The following is a 23,474-nucleotide window of genomic DNA, read 5'->3' as shown; positions in this document are numbered from 1 at the left end:
CTCCATGCATAAAATTCTTCCTTTATCCTTGAATGGCGCTACCCTTTGCTCTTTATGTATCTAAAATGCCCTATGGTTTTCCTTAATGCTCTTTGCTAAAGACAATTCATGGCCCTTCTAGCCCTCTTAATTCTTTATTTCAGTTCTTTCCTGCTGTCTCTGTATTCTTCCAGGGCTCTGTCTGTCTTCAGTTTCCTAAACCTTACATATACTAGGAGAAAGTGAGGACTGTAGATGCTGGAGATCAGAGTTGAAAAGTGTGGCGCTGGAAAAGCACAGCTGGTCAGGCAGCATCCGACGGGCAGGAGAATTGACGTTTCGGGCATAAGCTCTTCATCTCCTTTTTCTTTTTGAATGAGCTCTCAATTTCTCTTATCATTTAGATTAGATTACATTACATTACATTACAGTGTGGAAACAGGCCCTTCGGCCCAACAAGTCCACAGCGACCCGCCGAAGCGCAACCCACCCATACCCCTACATTTACCCCTTATCTAACACTACGGGCAATTTAGCATGGCCAATTCACCTGACCTGCACATCTTTGGACTGTGGGAGGAAACCGGAACACCCGGAGGAAACCCACGCAGACACGGGGAGAATGTACAAACTCCACACAGTCAGTCGCCTGAGGCGGGAATTGAACCCGGGTCTCTGGCGCTGTGAGGCAGCAGTGCTAACCACTGTGCCACCGTGCCACCCATAAGCTTCCTGATTCTTGCCATCCTTATTCATTATTTTTACAGAACCAGGCTGGTCCTGAACTCTAATCATCTCGCCTTTATAAGATGCCCACATGACAGACGCGGATTTACCCTCAAACAACTGAGGAAATCTACTTTGATAAAGTTCCCCATGGTAGGCTCATTCATAAAGTCAGGAAGTATGGGATACAGGGAGATTTGGCTATATGGATTCAGAATTGGTTGGCTGACAGAAGGCAGAGAGTGATTGTAGATGGAAAGTATTCTACCTGGAGATTAGTGTTGAGTGGGGTCCTGCAGGGCTCTGTTCTTGGGCCTTTGTTTTTGTAGTTTTTATAAATGACTTGGATGAGGTGGTTGACGGGTGGTTTCGTAAATTTGCAGATGACACAAAGCTTGGAGGTGCCATTGATAGTATCAAGGGCCATTGCAGGCTGCAGAGTGACAAAGACAGGATGCACAGCTGGGCTGAGAAATGACAGATTAAATTCAACCTGGATAAATGCGAAGTGATGCATTTTGTAAGGTCAAACTCGAATATTGAATATAGGATTAAAGACAGAATTCTTGGCAGTGTGGAGGAACAGAGGGATCTTGGTGTGCAAGTACATTAATCCCTCAAAGTTGCCACCTAAGTGGATAGGTGCATATGGTTCCTTTGCTTTCATTAACAGGGGGATCGAGTTTAAGAGTCACGAGGTTTTGCTGCAGCTCTACAACTCCCTGGTGAGACCACACTTGGAATATTGTGTCCAGTTCTAGTCGCCCTACTATTGGAAAGAAACAGAGACTTTGGAGAGGGTGCAAGAAGGTTTACCAGGATGCTGCCTGGACTTGAGGGCTTGCCGCATGAAGAGAGGTTGAATAAGCTCGGACTTTTCTCTCTGGAGAGGAGGAAGAGAGGAGACCTGATCAAGGTATACAAGATGATGAGAGGAGTAGATAGAGTCAATAGCCAGAGACTTTTCCCGAGGGCAGGATTGACTGGTACGAGGGTCATAGTTTTAAGATATTAGGAGAAAGGTATAGAGGGTATGTCAGAGCAAGGTTCTTTACACAGAGAGTTGTGAATGCAGGAATGCGTTGCCAGAGTTGCTGGTGGAAGCAGAGTCATTAGAGACATTTAAGCGACTGGTGGACATGCACATAGATAGCAGTGAGTTGAGGTGTGCGTCGGTTAAGTTATTTATTTTACATTAGGATTAACCCTCGGCACAATATCGTGGGCCAAAGGGCCTGTTCTGTGCTGTACCTTTCTATATTCTATGTTCTAACTACCCTTTTCTGTATTCATAAGTAACTTAGTCAGAAGTCAAACGACACCAGGTTACAGCCCAGCAGGTCTATTTAAAATCACAAGCTTTTGGAGCACTGTTCCTTCATTAGATTAGATTAGATGCCCTACAGTGTGGAAACAGTCCCTTCAGACATACAAGTCTACACCAACCCTCGGGAGAGTAACCCATCCAGACCTATTTCCCTCTGACTAATGCACCCAACACGATGCAGTTTAGCATGGACAATCCACCTGACCTGCACATCATTGTGGGAGGAAACTGGAGCACCCAGAGCAAACCCATGCAGACGTGGGGAGAACGTGCAAACTCCACACAGACAGCCGCCCAAGGCTGGAATCCCTCCCTGTGAGGCTGCAGTGCTAACCACTGAGCAGTGGAGGGAGGCATGCAGGCACAGAATATATAGGCAGAGAGATATTCGGTAGGTAATTTTAGGTAATTAAGTATGTCAATAGATAAGTGCAAATAGTGTGAGTAGAGCGTCAACACGTTGAATAACAAGTGAAGGGATGACCTATGAACTGGTTAATTAAGGCAGAGACAGGTACAAATAATCAAAAATAAGATGGTGTTAGCGACAAACCAAATGGCTAGCATAACATGAGTAGGTATCAGAGTTGCATGACACGGGTCTAATCAAAATAACAAATAATCAAAAACTATACAAGCTAATTGCATACAATTATCCCTGTATCTTAATTAGTTTGTATAATTTTTGATTACTGAAGGAGCAGTATTTCAAAAGCTTGTGATTTTAAATAAACCTGTTGGACTATAAACTGGTGACATGTGACTTTTGACTTTGTCCATTCCAGTCCAACACTAGCATCTCCATATCATAGGTAACTTATAACTTATAGAATTATGGTCACTGTTGCTGAAATGCTCCCCCATTAAAACTTTGATCACCTGGCCAAGCTCATTCCTCCATACCAGTTCGGTATGGCCCTTTACCTAGTTGAATTCTTCGCGTATTATTTCAAAAAACCAAGCTGGACAGACTTGAAAAGTTCCATTCCATCCAAACTCCTGGTACTAGGCAAATATCAGTCAATATGAGGAGGTTAAAATCACCTACTATGACAACCCTGTTATTTTTTACATTTTTCCGTTATTTGTTCACATATCTGATCCTCGATCAGCTGCTGGCTGTTGGAAGGCGTGTGATACAATGCTATCAAAGTGATTGTACCCTTCCTATTCCTGAGCTCTATCCATATGACCTCATTGGGTGAGCGCTCCATGGTGTCCTCCTTCAGTACAGCCATGATATTCTCCCTAATCAGTGATGCAACTCCCCAACCTCTTCTACCTTCTTTTCTATCACTCCTGAAACATCAAAATCCTAGAATGTTAAGCTTGCCAGTCTTGTTCTGATCTTGCCCAAGTCTCTCTAGTTGCAGCAATGTCATAGTTATTAATCCATGCTCAAAGTTCATCTGCCTTACCTGTCATACTCCTCACATGAAAACAAATAGGCCTCAGACTGCCAGTCCCACTGTGTTCATAACCCCTTCTGTCTGTTTTTCCTCTTCGCCTTACTGACGTTAGTCTCTGACTCCTGTTCAGTCATTTCACTTGCTGACTTACTGCTCTGATCTCCAGCCCCCTGCCACACTAGTTTAAAACCACTCGAGTGGCACTAGCAAACCACCCTGCCAGGATATTTGTGCCCCTCCTATTTAGACAATACCTGTCCTTGTACAGGTCCCACCTGCCTTGGAAGAGATCCCATTAATCCACAAAATTGAAGCTTTCCCTCCTACACCAGCACTTTAGCCACATGTTTAACTGTATCATCTTCCTATTCCTACCCTCACTGCCAAGTGACACAGGAAGTAATTCCAAGGTTACAACTCTAGAATTCCAGTTTTTCAACATCCTACCTCACTCGTTTGTAAGACCTCATCTTTCTTGTGACTTTGTCATTAGGAACAAAATGAACCAAGATGCTGTAATAGATTTTTATGTGTTTGTGTGTGTGCATTGTACTGAGTAAAATTAGCACATGCTCAACTGCAGACAATCATTATTGAATGAACTGTCTATATACTTACCCAACAGAAAAGGCAATATTACAAAATGCACAGATATTGCAACGTATTACCCATTGAAATGTTTAAAAAATACACTTACACAGGTTCTAGAATACAAAATGATTAAATGAGATAACCTGAAAATTTAGGAGAATGGATTTCATGCTTGTTTACTATAATACAACCAATGTAAGCACATTTGACCAATACTGCCAGAGTAATTTGCACATAAAATTTATTGTTTACCTTTAACACCTAAGTGTTTAATAAAAACACCATTTGCCAAGAAAATGTGTTTAGAACAAGATTTTTTCTCTTTCTGCCTCCACACTTTCTATTAACTATCTTCCATCTGGCATAGTTCTCTTGCTGTCTATCATGCCTGTTGACTTGTTGACTGTTCTCTCAATGTTTATAACTATCAAATCTGAACACTTGACTCTGATTGCCAATTCCACCTAAATGGTTGGGACTGTGACATTGATTTGTCTTCTTCAACAAAGACCATGGTTTATTTTCTAATGCTGTGGGATTTTGTGATATCAGCAGCCATTCTCGTTCTTTTTGATTAAAAAGCTAATTTGACTTGACTTTGCTGTGGAAGGAATTTCCATGGTGGGAGGTTGCTATGTGCTCTCCCATTGTCATATTTCCTCTTTAAAGCAAATAATTCTTATGACACCGAGGGAGTTTCTCTCCACTCTTTATTGTCAAAACATCCAGTTTCTTTACAATAATCCCAAGCATATACTACTTACGACCTTTGTGGTTTGTCCAGCATGACTTTTTGAACAGTGTTGAACTCTCTAAGTTTCAGTCGTGGGGTACCATGTTTCCTAGAATCCCTAAGTTCAGAAGGAGGCCATTCAGCCCATCAAGTCTGCACCAATTCTCTGAAGATTATCCACCCAGGCACCCATAGCCCTGTGTTTATCATAGCCAATCCACCTAACCTGCACATCTTTGGAGTGTGCGAAGGAACTGGCACACCCGGAAGAACCCCATGCCGACATGGGGAGAATTGGCAAACTCCATGCAGACAGTCACCCAAGGCTGGAGTAGAATCTGCGTCCTTGGGACTGTGAGGCAGCAGTGCTAACCATTGTGCCACCATGCCATAACCTTTGAAAAGTATGGGTGAGCACTTGACATGTCATAATATTCAAGGCTATGGGTCATTTGCTGGAAAGTTGGACCTGTGCATTTTTAGAGTAGTTTTGTCAGTGCAGATTCCATGGGCTGAAGGGTCTCTTTTAGACTGCATGATTCAATGATTCTTGGTTGGATAATTTCACATTCTGAGATACTTAACAGATTTTCCACAACTCTTCAATATTTCTTTCTAACTTTGAATCTCAAAAAACTCTTTTTGCTACTGCTTTCATACAGACTAGATTTTAGATTAGATTACCTACAGTGTGGAAACAGGCCCTTCAGCCCAACCAGTCCACACTGACCCTCCGAAGGGTAACCCACCCAGACTCTTTTCCCTCTAGCTAATGCACCTAACACTATGGGCAATTTAACATGGCCAATTCACCTGACCTGCATATCTTTGGAGTACTCCCATGTGGCCTGGATGAAACTCCTCAAAAAACCTCTCTCTCTACCTTGATACCTCGTAAACTGGATAGGAGACAGCCTTGCTTCATTTCTACATGTGAAATATCCCTGCAGGTTGTTTTCTTCAGACTTTTTAGGCCACCCATTCAAAACATAATTGAACACTGAGCACTAGATCTATGTGAGTTTCTTCACCAATTTCTCTAGCTGACACGGGTATGTACACTCATTCACAGATGATTCAGTGGTTAGAAATGAGGCAGACCTTGATGGGAAATCTCAAAAGACCATCAGTATTTGCATAATCTCCTGAATTATGGTATTTCTATCATAACGATGGCTAAATTTTATCATTTGTTTTTTTTCTGCTTAATGACCACTTCCTGCTCTTTGACTACTTGGTCATTGCTGGGTTTACTGTTACTGATCCCTACAATAAATAAGTTGACCCAATTTAACCTTATTTTTCTCAGCCAAACCCTTCCTTTCTGGAGAATTTGCTCTGTCCTTCTCAGAGCAATGGCAAGTAGTAGGCTGCATTATCATATTCCACTCTAACACTAACTTTTCTTAATATTGAAATATTGTTATTAGACCATCTAGTCATAGAGACTTACAATACGGAGACAGGCCCTTTGGTCCTAACTGGTCCACGCCGACCAAAATGTCCATCCGCGCTAACCCCGTTTCCTTGCACTTGGCCCATATCCTTCTAAAAGGATAGTCAATTTCATACCAGTTTTGCCAAAGGAAATGCGGCTTGGGGTTTCTCTCACACTCCTCCTGAGATAATAGATTCATCGCTGAATCAACGATAAAAGTAAGTGGTCAATTTCTGATATTTTTGCTGTGGGCACTGCAATTATATCTTCAGCCCTATTACCCTCATCTTCTATGTGCTATTTCTCTTGGTCTCTGAGTACAACCTTTGATGATCCAGCTTGATATAATTTCCATCAATTTCCGAATCTATCCCATGCACATTTCCAGCCTTCTGAATTAGCTTTGGATCTAATGCCCTCAATTCATGCCCGCAACCTGCATCATAATCTGGATCTTCTACATTCCGGCATGTCATCTGACTATGAATGTTTTTTCCCACAGGCATATAGCACTTTGTCTGCAAATGAGGCATTAAATGATTGGTGGCTACCATGGGAATGGTATCATCTAAATTTCTGACTCTGAGACCACGGACCTAACTGCTGTTGCTTCGATCTTCCTGAATTCCAGTGCACTCTTCCCCCCCCCCCCCCCCCCCCGCGCCCCCACTCCCACTCCCAATCTTAGAAAAGCAGCTCTCTTACAATATGTAACTATACTTTTCTGTTATTTGATGGATGTGGCCTTCTACACCAGCTTATACCTGTTCCTCAGAAACTTGCGCCAAGCTCCATTCATCTTTTGGCCTCCAGCAAACGTATCTCTAAGGTTGAATTCTGTGTTTGCACTATATTCTCGTACCTATCACACAACGACTGCATATTCCTAAAGGCAACTTGGGACAGCCAGCCAACAATGTCCACGAGAGAATTAAAACAAAATCCACAATGATGAGTGAGTTTCTTTAACTTGAGAGTGTAATCTGAAGCATTCTTACCTGCTCCCTTTTGATGGAATGTAACTCTCAGTGTAATCACATTCCGAGTCATGACATGAGTTTAGAATCTCATTGAATTCTGCATAGTTGATTACAGACAAGGCTGGTTTGACACTACCTCAAAAGTATCCAGCCTTATTGTAGTGAGGGAAGCATTTACTTTATCCTAATTTATGTCTTTTCCATTCAGCAAAATGTATAACTGTGATTCATAATTAAACTAAGCCTTTTTGTTAGAGCTGAATTCACCAATTATCCCCAATATGCCATTAGTGCTTTTTTCAATTATGTACCATGCTGATTTACTGTGTATCTGGGTGTAGTGCGCCAACAGAACAAGCTTTCAACTCGTTCAAATTTCCTCACAATAAATGTTATCAATTCCAAAATGATTTTACGTTGTTCTATAGTCCTGACTTTCACAAATGGAATGTAAACATGATTCGGAGATGCCGGTGTTGGACTGGGGTGTACAAAATTAAAAATCACACAACACCAGGTTATAGTCCAACAGGTTTAATTGGAAGCACACTAGCTTTCGGAGCGACGCTCCTTCATCAGGCGATTGTGGAGGGCTCGATTGTAACACAGAATTTATAGCAAAAATTAATGTTAGACTATAACCTGGTTTAGGAATGTAAGCACAAATTCCACCCCAGCCTCGCCACCAGCTTTCTGGTGTGTATTGAAATGAGTAAGACGCACAGAATTGTAGGTATCCATTATAAAACAACTCGACTGACATCTCTCCAATAGGGAGATTGCAAGACAGTACGGTTCAGGGAACAGGAAGCATGGTATAATTGTTTTGGAGATGGGCTGCTTGTCTGTTATTGAATTAATGTTTAGTGCTGGATGATGTTGCTGCCTCAGGCCTTGCAATGCCCAGAAGCAAAGGTTACTGATAGTTCTGCCATTCATATTTAGTATTTGAACAAGTATGTCATTAGTCATGCACCTCTAATGCGATATTTTGCAATACAGTTTTTGGAGAAGAATGAGAAGCAATATAATCTAATTATGAATGGACTGCAGGAACCGAGAGACCTGGGGTTTTAGTAGAGAAACTGAGAGGAAGTGAAATAATAGAACAAGCGGGATGATCATAATAGCATGGAGGACATGTCAGATTAAATGAGAAAATATGTGCCCTCTTTATTGTTTTGGATGACAGTTGTGAGTAGTGGTTCTACCTTTCCATTTACTTCTAATCCAGATGTATCTTTTGCGTTTTTGCTTGTCATAATATTGTCTCATATTGCCTTGCAAAATCATTCCTTTCATCTCTGCTGCTTTTCACCCTTCCATAGATCTTGTCATTTGTTCTTTCCTGTCCTCCCCACATTCTTTGTCTTGGTTAAAAGGTGTTATATCTCTCAGCGCTCATCACTTTGTTGCTCCTCTCTGACCTGAGAGATTAACCCTGTTTTTCTCTCTACATATGCTACCTGGTTTACACAGCTTTTTCCATTCCTTTGTTTAAAATTTCCAGCATCCAAACTTCTTTGCTGTTGTACCAGGAATGAAGGGCTTCTTTTTCGTGCCAAGTTCGGATAAACTGTCAGGTTAAGGGAAGATTTAATTGAGGTGCTCCAAGTTCCAAGGACATTTGATAGAGTAGATAAAATGGCCGGAGGGTTGGTAATCAGAAGAACCAGATTTAAGAAATAACTCAGGGAGTGATTATCGCTCTATTTTGTTCGGACTTAGAATGTATGAATTGAGGAGGTGATGAGAGCAGATGTGATAATGTTTAAAAGGGAATTGAATATATACTTGAGAGAAAAAAACATTTTAGCCAGCATTATGGAAGAGTCCTGGGAGATTGGACAATTGCATAGAACTCTCAGAGCATACACATTGATGGGGTTGAATGACCACTTCTGAGTTGTATAACTTCATGACATTTTGGTTTGAATCAATTGTTTTATATTGATATCATCTAGTCTTGTTCTGTAGTATTTGTATAATTCCTGTGAGACAGCAAGGTATGTTACTAAATATGGAGAAACTGACATCAAACAATACATGTCTATACATGGTGCTCCAATATTGTGAATGAATTACAATCAAAAATAACAACCTGACAAGAATGCTTTGCATTTTATCAGTTGAGAATGATGATAGAGCTGCATAACATGGTGGCCCAGTGGTTAGTGCTGCTACCTCACAGCACCGGAGACCCAGGTTCGATTCTAGCTTTGGGTCACTGTATGTGTGGAGTTTGCACATTCTCCCTGTGTCTGTGTGGATTTCTTCCCACAATCCAAAAGTAGTCAGGTTGGGTGAATTGGCCATGCTAAATTGCCCACTGTGTCCAGGGATGCACAGGCTAGATGGATTAACCATGGTAAATGGAGGGGGAAATAGGGTAGGGCAGGTGAGTCTGTGCATTTGTTCATTAGGCATTTACAAAATACTTTAAAAAGAAGTTGCAGCTCAGATTCATAATCTTGTTATTTTAGTTCGTTTCCTGCAAACTGCCCCTTGCCAGCTGATTTTTTCCTAGCAATTTCTGCAGTGGGTTGTAGCTTCTGCTGCAAGCGGATTTTCTATCATGGCATGTCACACTTATGTCTTATGCTATTGTCATACAATGACTTTGGCTTATCTGCAACTATCCTCTGACATCCACCATCTCACAGCTTAGGTCGACCTGTCTTTCTGCTGCCCTCCACTTTTTATAATAGATTTATGTTGCTTTTCAGTTCTGATCAAATGACAAAAGTGCTGACATTTTCTTTTCTGGATATCACTTTTTGGTTTCTTTTTGCTTTTGCAATTTTGAGTGCCCCTTCATTTGTCATTTGGTCTGTATCTGGAGATTTTAGAATACAGCTAAGCATCTGCATGTCAAAGGTCTTTGTTTACTCGTGCAGATGTTTATTTGTTCGCTATTTTCTGAGGCATCCTGGAAAATGGAACAATTGTAGCATCTTATGAGTTTTATCCTTGTTGCAAACTTGAATTTTCTTGTCAACACATTATTCAGCTTCACAAAATTACTCCTAATTATCTCTATCCTCCTTTTAACTTATGCATCGCATTTTCACTCTTTTCTTATCATTTGTCCTAAATAGGTAGACTTATCTATTTTCTCCAGTGTGATACCATCCTCTTGAATCTTCACTCTAACTTCCAATGTATTTCTTCGAACTACCATCTTGTTTTTGTATTTTTGGTGTCCCTATTCAAAATTTCTTGATCTTACTTACTCTATATTATTTTATGGCCGTATAGGATATTTATCATCTGTCACCCATAGGGATAACATTTAAAAAGGCATTGAGAGTAATTGCAATAGGATCTGAACTTTAAACTTGACGCAACAAATTTTAGGTGTAATAAAAAATTTACTTTATTGCTTAAACATATATTAGTCATCAGAATGTGTCTATGAAAATCATGGAACTTTCCTGTGTGCTTAGGTGTTGACTGTAGCAAAGTGAAAAAGTTGAGATCTTAGTCAGGAGAGATCTTATAAATATCACTTAATTAGATTGATATTTTCAATGTACTTGTTATCATTCCTAATATGGAGTTACAGCAATAAAGATTTGTACTTAATTTACAAAATTAGTATTTTCTTCTCAGACTGAAGCAAATGAAAATGACAATTCAGACTTAAGTGATTCAAGTGCTACTGCAGAGGATGTAAAGTCTGACTCGGAAATATTGAACTTAGTCTATTCCTCAAACCTGCCAGTACCTCATGTAAGTGCTTCTTCGTTAGGTTTATAAATTTACTTTTAAATTACTTCTCTAATATGTTGGTCAGTGTTAATTTTATATATGTGTGAATATTTTCTCACAAGAAACTTCTCTTTGGGCAGATTAATTAATGATGACTGATTGATAGTTGCCCAACTATCAGATGGCTACCTGTCATTGTTAACTGGTGTTTTCTCCATGCCAGTGTGCCTCTATCAAGCAGAATCTACTGCTAACCAATAAGCATTCTCTCCTCCTAAAGTATAAATGTTGTTTTTTCTTCTGAACTGTTCTGATAAATGCAAGACAAAAATCTTCCAACAAAATGTGTTTTTTTTTCAGCAGTGCTAAGAAAAGATAAATGGCAGATAGCGTATTTATAGAGTCATAGAGATGTACAGCATGGAAACAGACCCTTTGGTCCAACTCGTTCATACCAACCAGATATCCTAACCTAATCTCGTCCCATTTGTCAGCACTTGGCCCATATCTCTTTAAACTCTTCCTATTCATATATCCATCCAGATGCTTTTTAAATGTTATAGTTGTATCAGGCTCCACCACTTCCTTTGGCAACTCATTGCACACAGGCACCACCCTCTGCGTGAAAAAGTTGCCCTTGAGGTCCCTTTTTTCAAATTTTCCCTTCTCGCCCTAAATATTTGCCCTCTCGTTCTAGACTCCATCACCCCAGGGAAAAGACCTTGCCTATTTACCCTATCCATGCCCCTCATGATTTTATAAACTTCTGTAAAGTCTACCCTCAGTCTCTGATGCTCCAGGGGAAAACAGCCCCAGCCTATTCAACCTCTCCCTATAGATCAAATCCTCCAACCCTGGCCACATCCTTGTAAATCTTTTCTGAACCCTTTCAAGTTTCACAACATCCATTAGAGGGAGACCAGAATTGCACACAATATTCCAAAAGTTCAAAAATTTGAATTCATATTTTGAATGACATGCACATTGCTTATCCGAAAATCACTGGTGTTTATAAAAGCTCATTTCAGTCAGATAATGCAAATTCGTTCGGAAGTGAAATAGTAGTAGAGGTGCAAATTTGGTGATATCCATTAATCTTTCAAAACTGCCTAGATTCTAGAAAATTGCAACGGTAATGCTAGTATTCAAACATGGCAGAAGCTAGAAAGCCGGAAACTATTGGCCAATTAGCCTACCGTCTGTCATTGATTCCAGTATTTTGCCAATCATTAAGAAAGTAGTAGCAGGATATTTGGAATTTCATCATACAAGCAAGCAGAGTCAACATGGTGTTATGAAAGGAAAATCATGTTTGACTAATTTATTTGCTGCTTTAAGAAATTTTTATTTATTTTCAAATGTACTTAAGCACAGTGAAAAACTTTGTTTACGAGCAGTACAGGCAGATCATACTAAGCGAGAACATACAGATCATAGGGTGAAAAAGAACTTAGGCAGAGGCATACAAGTTACGTCGCACAAGATATAGGGCATGTGCTCGACAAGATCAACATTAGCAAGGTCAGCCTTATTTGAAGTTAGAGAGTCCATTCATCATGCTAATAATGGCAGAGGAGAAGCTGCTTTTGAATTTGCTGGTGCGTGTGTATCTTCTGCCTGATGGAAGAGGTGTAGGAGATCATTACCTGGATGCAGTGGGTCTTTGATAACGTTGGCAGCCTTTCTGCTACGACAAGCTGTGCAAATGGAGTACATGGATGGAAGGTTGGCTTCTGTGATGGTCTGGGCTGTGCATGCATGCTTCTGTAGTTTCCTACGGTCCTGGGTAGAGCAGTTGCCATACCAAGCCATTATGCCCCCAAACAGTATGTTTTCAGTGGAGCATCTGTGAATGTTGATGAGGGTCGTTGTGGACTTACCGAATTTCCAGATCCACCTGAGAAAGAAGAGGCATTGTTGTCCCTTCTTTACCATTGCATTTACATAGGAAGTCCAGGTCAGGTTGTTGGTTATCGTCACTCTTAGAAACTTGACGCTCTCCACTCTCTCAACCTCAGCTACATTGATGGTAGGTGTGTTCTCTTCCTTTCTTTCTGAAGTCAATGATCAGTTCTTTAGTTTTGCCAGCATTGAGAGTGAGTTTGTTTTCATTGCACCATGTCACCGAGCCTGCTATTCTTTAAGAATGTGAGAAGCAGGAGGGATAAATCTGGCATGTTTGAATATCAAAAAGGCATTCATTAAGGTGCCACATAAAAGGCACAAGATCAGAGGTCATAGTGTTTAGTGTTAGGATGATACATGAGCATGGATAGAAGATTAGCTAATGCACTTTAGACTGAATTTTCCCAAGTCCTGAATATCATGGACTATGGTGAGTCAGTTGGGAAAATGAGAGAATGGAAAAATGAGATTCAAGAAGTGTGTTTTGCAGGTGGATTTGAATTTGTCTGGTGAGCAGTGAAGGACCTATTTGTATGCATTAACATCTCATTATTATTTAATCTGACCTAATTTATATTCCTGAACAATGGAGAGAAATTAGAGGGCAACTTGACCTGAAATTCTGAGCAGACATTGGCAACTGCAGGTCACCAAGCCTCCATCTTGACCTGTATTCTTCATCCATTGGCAGCAACTGCCTGAGCCCTCAATTCATAGAGTTTGCAGTCTCAAAAGCACCACATCATCATGGTACATTTAGGACTCATTTATTCAGCAGTTCAAGACCGCACTTTGGAGCTCAGCAATATTTTTCATTGTGGTGCTGCTGGCAGACTACTTTACGTACAGGGACAGGCATGCACCTCAGCCATCAGAACAGGGTGCATCTCAGGACCCTTAACTTGTTTTCTTAGCATTCACTCATTTTGCACTTAATTGAACACTCACGGCATCTTTGCCTTGCCTTGCAATGCAAGCAGATAAGTAGGCAGCTTGTCACATTTGGCAGTAATGAACAGTAAAGAGGGACTTTGGTCAGTTGGAGGATGCTGGTCTGTCATCAGTCAGGAAAGATGATGAGACATTCCAAGTGAGTGAGTAAAAGACACAGAGTAGATATGGCTAGTACTTTGGAGGGGCATTGGGGTGGTCAGGAACCATTGTGAGATAATGCTGTGTCGCTGGGGAGACGTGGTAGTACATCCTTCATGACATGAGCAGTGTCACATTACTTGAGAAAACTTGCTGGGGATCATAGAATGAAACCTTCCATGAAACATCATGTCATTTACACTGAAGTGATTTTTGGTAAATTTCAGCCCAGATGGTTTGGGCTGATGAATTTTTTTCAAATTGGGAAACTGTAACTAGTGGAATGTCACAGAGATCAGAGCTAGGGCATCACTATTTACATTATAGTAATGACTTTCGGAGGGGACAGAGTGTATTGTAGCCAAATGTTTGATGATACAAAGAACCTGGGTAACCAAACTGGGAAGAGAATGGACAGAATCTATAAAAGATATTGATAGATTAAATGAGATGGCAAAAACTTAGCAGATGAAGTATAATTTGGGAATATGGGAGACTGTTCCTTTAGTGAGAAGAATAGAAAAGCTGAGTATTGTGTAAATGAAGAAAAATGTACAATTTTGTAGTGCAGTGTGATCTGGTTGTCCTTGTGCATTAACTGCCAAATGTTAATACAGAGGAACCTTGATTATCCGAATATCAATTATCTGAATATCGGATTATCCGAAGGAGATCTCGAAGTCCTGATAGAAATATTACTTCAAAGATCTGTTTCAACCGTGATCACATCTTTTGTTTATAGTGATTAAAAATGAACTCTGATTACTGAAATGCTGCCAATAACAGTCCTGGACATCGGTGGGAGCCCAGCACCGTCTCTAAATGACTGACCTCCTGCCCTCTCTCTCTCTCCCCCCACATTTGCCCTGGAGTTCTACACAAGGGTGTACTCTAAACCCACGTTCTCCAGATAATCTCTGTACCATTGTCCTGTACAGGGCAAAGTGGCACTTGACAAAAAGTTGCAGTAAAAAGTTGTGTGTGTGTACGCGCATGCACACTATTTGGAGACTCGCCCCCACTCCTGCCCAAAAAAAGGCAGCAGCTGTCTTACTGTTGGTGCCTATTCCGGCTGCCCTGGAGAAGGGGCGGGGGAGTGCTGGGGGTTCGAGGGCACAGTGAAATGGGGGAGTGGAATGTGGTTGGGGTCGGACAGAGGAGGCAGCATGGACGGGGGTGTGGAGGGGGCCGGGGTGGACGAGAGTGGGCAGTTGCTGGAGCGCTTGGGTGGGGGTGCACGGCGGTGGGTGCAGACGGGGTTTGGATGGGGTTGGGGGTGCAGAGGGGACATGGTGACTCACACGCGGTGTGCTATTGCCTAGTCTCCTGAACAGAGAGCAGTCGTAGCAAGTGCTTACTCTGTCAATCTCATTGAACTGGTGGGGTGGGAGGGCAGTGGGTGGGGAGCAGGAGGCGAGAGGACGGTGGGTAGGGAGCGGGAGGCTTCAGCAATGCTGCTGGTCTCTTAAACACAACTGTGTGTCTGCTCAGAAACAAACCCTGAGACAGAGAGAAGGAGCAGGGCAGGCAGAGCGAGGAAAAAGGAAACTTCAGAATACTCCGAGCCCCAGAGAAGAGGCATTGAATCGATTAACTGAACAATCAATTATCTGAACGAAATAGTGCCCACCCATCTCATTCGGAAGATTGAGGTTCTTCTGTATACAATTATATCAAGTAATTAAGAAAATGATGGAAGGTTTCATCAATAATGTTATCAGGCAGCCACTGCTTAGCAGTGACCTGCTCAGTGACACCTAGTTTGGGTTCCGCTAGGGCCACTCAGCTTCTGACCTCTTTACAGCCTTGGTTTAAACATGGACAAAAGAGTTGAATTCCAGAGGTGAGGGAAAGTGACACCCTTTGACATCAAGGCCTCATTCAACCGAGTGTGGCATCAAGGAGCTCTAGCAAAACTGGAATCAATGATTATTGGGGCAGACTCTCTGCTGTTTGGAGTCACATCTGACTAATAGGAAGATGGTTGTGATTGTTGGTCAGTCATCTCAGCACAGGGCATCTCTGCAGGAGTTCCTCAGAATAAAGTCCTTTGCCCAACTATCTTCAGTTGCTTCATTGTGACCTTTCCTCCATTATCAGGTCAGAAGTGGGGATGTTCACCAATGATTGTGCAATGTTCAGCACATTCACGATTCCTCAGACACTGAAGCAGTCCATGGTCAAATGCAACAAGATCTGGACAATATACAGGATTGGGCTGACAAGTGGCAAGAAATGTTTGCGCTGGACAAATGCCAGGCTATGACCATCAGCAATAAGCGACAATCCAATCACTGCCCCTTGGCATTCAATGGTGTTGCAATCATTGAATCCCCCACGAGCAATGTCTGGGGTTACCATTGACCAGAAACTCAACTGGACTCACCACATAAACACACTGACTAGAAGAGTCAACAGCTAGGAGCAATGTGGTGAGTAAATTCACATCTGGATTCCCCAAAGCCTGCCATCATCTACAAGGCACAAGCCAGGAATGTGATAGAATACGCCTCACTTGCCTGGATTGGTACAATTCTAACAACACTCATGAAGCATGACACCATTCAGGACAAAACAGCCGGCTTGATTGGCACTACATTGACAAGCTACCATTCCCTCCACCACCAATGCTGAGTAGCAGCAGTGTGTACTATCCATAAAATGCACTGCAAAAATTCATCAAAGATCCTCAGACAGTACCTTCTAAACCCAGGACCACATCCATCTCGAAAGACAAAGTATTAGATACATGGGAGCACCACCACCTGCAAGTTCCCCTCTGAACCACTGGCAATCCTGATTTGGAAATACATCACCGTTCCTTCACCTTTGCTGGGTCAAAATCCTGGAATTCTCTCCCTAATGGCATTGTGGGTCAACCCACAGCAAGTGGACTGCAGCGGTTCAAGGAGACAGCAGTGGATACTGGTCTTTGAATATTTTTAAAGTGTTATGGATAAGGTTGGAGGAGTGCCCCTTCACTCTGGTCCCATTACTCCACAAGTTGCAGCACAAAATAAAAATATTCTTTTTTGTTTGCCAAGATGCTCAGTTAAATAGCTTGTCTATTGCTGGTTTCATAGAGCAAGATCTGTCAACCAAGTTTCTTAATAACCACAATTATTGCTTTCTTGCTAAGACAAAGCTTATTCAGTAAAGATGCAATGATTGGTGAATGAAAACAGATATTAATATAGAAGTATAAATGCTTATCCATCTAAATATCTCCAAACACACACTGCCTCTTCAGAAAAATAAATATACCTCTGCAGAGATTGCTTTTTTGAATAAAAAAACCTATATTTACCAATGGATTATTCTTGAAAGAGAAAGGATAAAGATTTGGATGTTGCTGTGATGTTCTGGCACTTGTAGTCAAGTCACTAATCATGCATAGTTGTCTTCGAAGACACAGCTTGCTCAGGAGATAGAATCTTGAGATGTTTCCTCAATCACGCTTTCAAAAGAACTAATAAATTGCTCTCAAGAGGATTTTCCTCTCAGAAGTGAGTGAGATCACCTAGGTATCTTATTCTTAGCAAACTTTCCCCAAACTCAGCTTGATTTTCTGGCTTCCCTCCAACCCAAATCGGATAAACGAACATCTTTCCACACTAATCCCTGTTCAACCAGCCCAATGGTGATATAAAGCAAAGCAAGCAGCTATCATTATTTGAGTGATTTATAGAAGCCTTATTTAAAAAGATTGTCAATGTCAACAATGAACTGTCAATGACCTCTTAAGAAGAAATTGCGCCAAGTATTTTTACAAAGCTTGAAATCCATTTTGTCCAGTTCTTTTAAGTCCTCCAGACAATATTACTTTATAAAATGTCGTCGCAAATAAGAATAAATTAGCCAGATTTTCAAATTACGTGGGAGTTAAGCGCAGGCAGAAAAGTGGAGTTACATCCATTAGATCAGTCATGATTTTATTATAAATAAAGTAGAGCAGGATCTTGGAACCACATACCTACAGCTGCTCCTATTTCTTATGTAAAGATTTAGGCAAGTAATTAAGATGATTTAAGAAAATGAGATAACCCGACATGATTATTATTTAATAATTAAATTAATCAAGGCATTCAAAAGGGAATTAAATGGTTATTTGAAAAAGATTAATGTGCAAACTTAATGCAGGAGAATGGCTCTAAGTGAGCTACTCATTTGAAGAACTGGAGCAGACACGATGAGCTGAATGTCCATTTTTTTACATCACAACAACTTTGTGGTTCTCTGATTCCATGAGAAAAAGGCAAGAAAATATGGAAAATTCTGGGAAGAGAAGTAAATCCACAGGTGCATGAGATCTTAAATGTAAATAAAGAATACTGACATGCATGAAGGGAACAACAGCCAATACTCTTGTCATCGATTGCTGTCAGAACTCTTGCATTGAATAGCCTATATTGAGAATGTCAAAATGATTCCCTCCCTACCAGACACTATTACAGTCAAAAAGCCAGGTAGTGAGGGATAGAATTGGAGTAAATCTTTACACAATTGTATAAGCTTAGTTTGTAGAGATGCATGTTAGTCATGCATCTTCTAAACTAGCTAATACAGTTTCAGTCCATTCCTATTTATAGAAGCACAAGTGAATTCCCAATGAATACCTATTGCCTCCATGAAATTTAACACATTTTTATGCAATTAACAACTGGCACTCTATTGTAAAGGAAGAAAAGCTAATAGCTAATGACTGAATTCACAATTCAGGCAAGTCAAGTCATGAGTTATAAATGTATGCCAAGGAATCAATGTGACATATTGCCTCTTGACATCTTATTCAGAGTTAACCCAACATTCACTGTTTTAAAGCTTCTGTTTATGGATAACATTCAGTTTTATTTCCTTCCTGTTAATAAACTTTTATAATATTCACCACTTGCTTGAATAATATCATTTTCTGAACTCTACACTTTGATGAAATAGAAATTGGTCAAACTAACAACAAACAGGTTTTCTCAGAATTCTCATCCTTCAGTAAGATTAACATCCAGTTTTTAACTGCACTGTGCACTTCTATATTTGGAAATCAAAAGAGAAAAAACAGTGTCTGACATGGATTTCAGAATTCAAATAAACCATGTTTCTCCTTATCAATCTTTATTTTGTTTGATACAATTTTGATATTCAAAAATATTTTAGTGAGCTCAGTGTCAAAGTTTCTTTACTCCTGCTTGAATTAAATGTTTTGTTACATTTCATATGGACTCCAACTAGCAGTATGTTTTTTTCTTTGCTGCCAATAGGAATTTGAGGATACTTCATTTTCTGAAGAAGAACTAGTTGATGAACCTGGGGAGCCTTTACAGTTGTTGAATTTAAACCCTGGCGATGCTAGCAGTGAAGCAGAAGGGTTTTCAAGAGGTCAGTGGAGTCCAAGTAGTGAACAGCAAGAAATGTCAGTGGATGATGAGACTGAGCTGCATGAAGTGATGTATGAAAATGTTAACAAGCAATATTTAAATGATCGACTGGAATATTCTGAGCTGAAAGACTCAACAAATATAAAAACAGTGGATGATCAACTGCTACATAACATTTCTCATTCATTACAACAACATAAAGCAAGAGAGGTAAGAATAATTTTAATGCTACATAACACAATCCTGTAATGTCACAATTATGAACTGAATTCATTTAAAAAATAAACTTATTTCATCCCAACCTGTAATGACGCGTAGTGGTCATTAGAACACTGACAACGTTGTCCTGCAATCTTGCTTTGTTTTGAGAAGAGCATGCTGCTTGCTATTTTAATCTATTTCTTTTTTTATGTTGCCATTTCTCGTGTACCTTAGTCAACTTCTACCTTATCATTTCTTTTGAAAAGTATTTTGCATTTACGTTAAACAGTATAGAATAGTATTCTAAGGACATATGAAGGTGCTAGATGAATTCAGACTATAATTGGCTTCTACCACCATGGTCGATATGATACAATGATAATAGAGGAGTTGTTGACCAATATGATTATGAATTATCTGACAAAAGACCTATTCACAACATGAGAAAAACCTCTAGTGATCAAAAGTTCTGCGATTCAGAGGTTTAAAATCCTCTTTTCCCTCAGAGCATGCTGCACTGAGCATATGTATCCTGCTGAAGTAAATTGAAATAAACTAGAGTCCAAAAGTTCAGGAGTAAAATAATTTTATTTTTACAATTAATGTTCACCTCCTCATGTGGGAATTTCTTCTGTGGCCACCAATACAGTCCACTTGGCCACCAATCATTGTCGTCTAATGCAATATAAATGTTGGTTTTCCATTTGAATTGATATGTTTGTAAATTGTTCTGGTGAATGCAAAAAAAAAAGGTCTTTTTCAGAAATACTCAAATTGTGCTTAAATGAATGACTATTTGAATAGGATTTAGCAATTATTATAACTAACGTTTAAACGTGCTTCATTATTTCAAGGAAATGAGTAAAAGATGTGACAAAATCTCCTACATTGTCCAAAATGATTAAAGTGTGCATCACAAGTTATTGTCACCATATTCCTCTTTCTTAGATTACTCAAAATTCTGTTGATGCTAGAACTAAATTCATCCTAATTTGCTGGTAAAATGTGCTGATTTTTTTTTCTTTTTTCACGGTGATGGAAAGTTCCATGAAGGTTCTTTGTCTTCCTCTACATATGCAGAAGACAGTGACCAAGGGATGGTTCCTGAATATTATGAAAGAACTGTCACCATCATGAGAAATGGCCTTGACCTAGGTTTGACCTGTTTTAAGTAACTTTTGTAATTGTGTAAGATTGTCGCTACAACTTGTTTCAGTCAATGAATGTGTCTGTAATATAGAAATGCCCAAGCATTTTCAACACCAGTGCTGGACTCATAACGAAAAGAACTGAATAGCATTTCAGGCACAACAATTGTCTTTGAGACTCTTCTTATATTATACCTGTTATTTATGAAATGACCGCAGTGCATTTACCAATATAACATTATTATAACAAAACAATAAATCATGACAAATGCGTAAACTAGAAAAACACAAGCTTGATTTCACATGACTCAGCTTATAGAGTCATAGACATATGCAGCACGGAAACAGACCCTTCAGTCCAACTCGTCCATGCCGACCAGATATCCCAACCCAATCTCGTCCCACCTGCCAGCACCTGGCCCATATCCCTCCAAACTCTTCCTATTCATATGCCCTTCCAGATGCCTTTTAAATGTTGCAATTGTACCAGCCTCCACCACTTCCTCTAGCAGCTCATTCCATATACGTACCACCCTCTGAATGAAAAAGTTGCTTCTTAGGTCTCTTTTCTATCTTTCCCCTCTCACCCTAAACCTATGCCCTCCAGTTCTGGACTCCCCCACCCCACAGAAAAGACTTTGTCTATTTATCCTGTCCATGCCCCTCATGATTTCATAAACCTCTATAAGGTCACCCCTCAGCTTCTGACGCTCCAGGGAAAACAGCCCTACACAACCTCTCCCTATAGCTCAAATCCTCCAACCCTGGCAACACCCTTGTAAATCTTTTCTAAACCCTTTCAAGTTTCACAGCACCTTTCCGATATGAAGGAGATCAGAATTGCATGCAGTATTCCAACAGCGGCCTAACCAATGTCCTGTACAGCTGCAACATGACCTCCCAACTCAATACTCTGACCAATAAAGGAAAGCATACCAAACGCCTTTTTCACTATCCTATCTAACTGCGACTCCACTTTCAAGGAGCTATGAACCTGCACTCCAACGTCTCTTTGTTCAGAGGCACTCCCTAGGACGTTACCATTAAGTGTATAAGTCCTGCTAAGATTTGTTTTTTCAAAATGCAGCATCTCACATTTATCTGAATTAAACTTCACCTGGGACTTCTCAGCCCATTGGCCCATCTGAACCTATTGTAATCTGAGGTAACCTTCTTTGCTGTCCACTGTACCTCCAATTTTGGTGTCATCAACAAACTTATTAACTATACCTCTTATGCTAATATCCCTTTTTTATACACAAACATTAATTTCTCCTATGAACTTGTGTTGCTTAACTGATAGCTCATGACCTATTTTTCAGAGTCACAGAATTGTTGTGGTACAGAAGGAGACCAGTCAGCCTGTTGTGCCTTTCCTGGCTCTACAAATGAACAATTCATTTACCCCTACCTTCTGCCTATGACCACACTTTGTTTTTCAGATAATAATCCAATTATCTCTGTATTGCCTCACTTGAACCTGCTTCCATCCTACTCTTGAGCGGTATATCCCAGATCTTAATACTGACTCCATGACATTGCTCCTCATTCCTCATTTGCTTCTTTTTCGAAATACCTTAAATCTGTATCCTTATCTGGATCATTCCATTCATGAGAAGAGTTCTTCTCAATTTACTTGGTCCAGACCTCTCATTTTAATATCTCTATCAAGCCACTTCTCAACTTTCTGTTCTATAAGGAAATCCACCTGGTTGTCGTATTAGGTAATGTTTCTAAAAAGATTCATGTATTAAGCTCCACCCAAGCTGATAACATAAAGACTTCATTTGAAAAGGTGGAACAACTTAGTTCTGTTGCCTTTGAGATCCTCTATTAGTCTTAGTAAAGATGTCTATCTTACTCTTGTAATTAGTATATGACTATTAAAAAGCAATTAATTTGTCTTGTTTTAATATGAGATGTTTCTCACTTGACTACCTCGTGCTTTTCCTCGACCTCTTTATGAGCAAAGTAGGCCCAATAAACCTCGTTAGCAAAGAGGAATGGTGGTAGCAACGTAGTCAAACACATGTTGGCAGTGTTTGGCATGGGATGCTTGACTCCATTAATTACATTCTTCATCCCCAAAATTATTCTTGTGAATCTGTTCTGCAATCTCTCGAAAGTCTTCCCATCTTTCAATAAGTTTGGAGGCCAGAGCTGAGTGCAACAGTCCAGCTTTATACACGTTTAACATAACCGCCTGCTTTTGTACACAATGCCTCTATTAATAAAGCCTAGGATGTTTTATTAACTGTCAATGACCTATGCACATATGCATAGATAGAAAAATACAGCGCAGTACAGGCCCTTTGGCCCTCGATGTTGCGCCGATCCAAGCCCACCTAACCTATACTAACCCACTATCCTCCATATACCTATCCAATGCCCGCTTAAATGCCCATAAAGAGGGAGAGTCCACCACTGCTACTGGCAGGGCATTCCATGAACTTACGACTCGCTGAGTGAAGAACCTACCCCTAACTTCAGTCCTATATCTACCCCCCCTTAATTTAAAGCTATGCCCCCTTGTAATACCCGACTCCATACGCGGGAAAAGGTTCACACTGTCAACCCTATCTAACCCCCTAATCATCTTGTACACCTCAATCAAGTCACCCCTAAACCTTCTTTTCTCTAATGAAAACAGCCCCAAGTGTCTCAGTCTTTCCTCATACGATCTTCCTTCCATACCAGGCAACATCCTGGTAAACCTCCTCTGCACCCGTTCCAGTGCCTCCACGTCCTTCCTATAGTATGGCGACCAAAACTGCACACAATATTCCAGATGCGGCCGCACCAGAGTCTTATACAACTGCATCATGACCTCAGGACTCCGGAACTCAATTCCTCTACCAATAA

At 40.4% G+C, this 23,474-nt stretch overlaps 1 protein-coding gene across 3 annotated transcripts in view; it reads left to right on the top strand.

Annotated features, from left to right (window-relative positions):
* patj (PATJ crumbs cell polarity complex component) overlaps positions 1-23,474 on the top strand; it is a 405,565-nt gene that overhangs the window by 110,944 nt on the left and 271,147 nt on the right. For all 3 annotated transcript variants that reach the window (XM_043699258.2, XM_043699257.2, XM_043699256.2), the window contains 3 exons: positions 10,796-10,915; positions 19,147-19,473; positions 20,508-20,619. In XM_043699258.2, coding sequence (XP_043555193.2) covers positions 10,796-10,915; positions 19,147-19,473; positions 20,508-20,619 — 559 coding nt within the window. The remainder of the gene's footprint in view (positions 1-10,795; positions 10,916-19,146; positions 19,474-20,507; positions 20,620-23,474) is intronic.

The sequence above is a fragment of the Chiloscyllium plagiosum genome, unplaced genomic scaffold (genome assembly GCF_037043375.1).
Source record: "Chiloscyllium plagiosum isolate Xiang-an unplaced genomic scaffold, Cpla_swu_hap1 HiC_scaffold_9, whole genome shotgun sequence".
In the NCBI taxonomy this organism is placed as follows: Eukaryota; Metazoa; Chordata; class Chondrichthyes; order Orectolobiformes; family Hemiscylliidae; genus Chiloscyllium; species Chiloscyllium plagiosum.
Note: the sequence above shows the minus strand (reverse complement) of the source record. Positions and strands in the feature narration are given on the sequence as shown.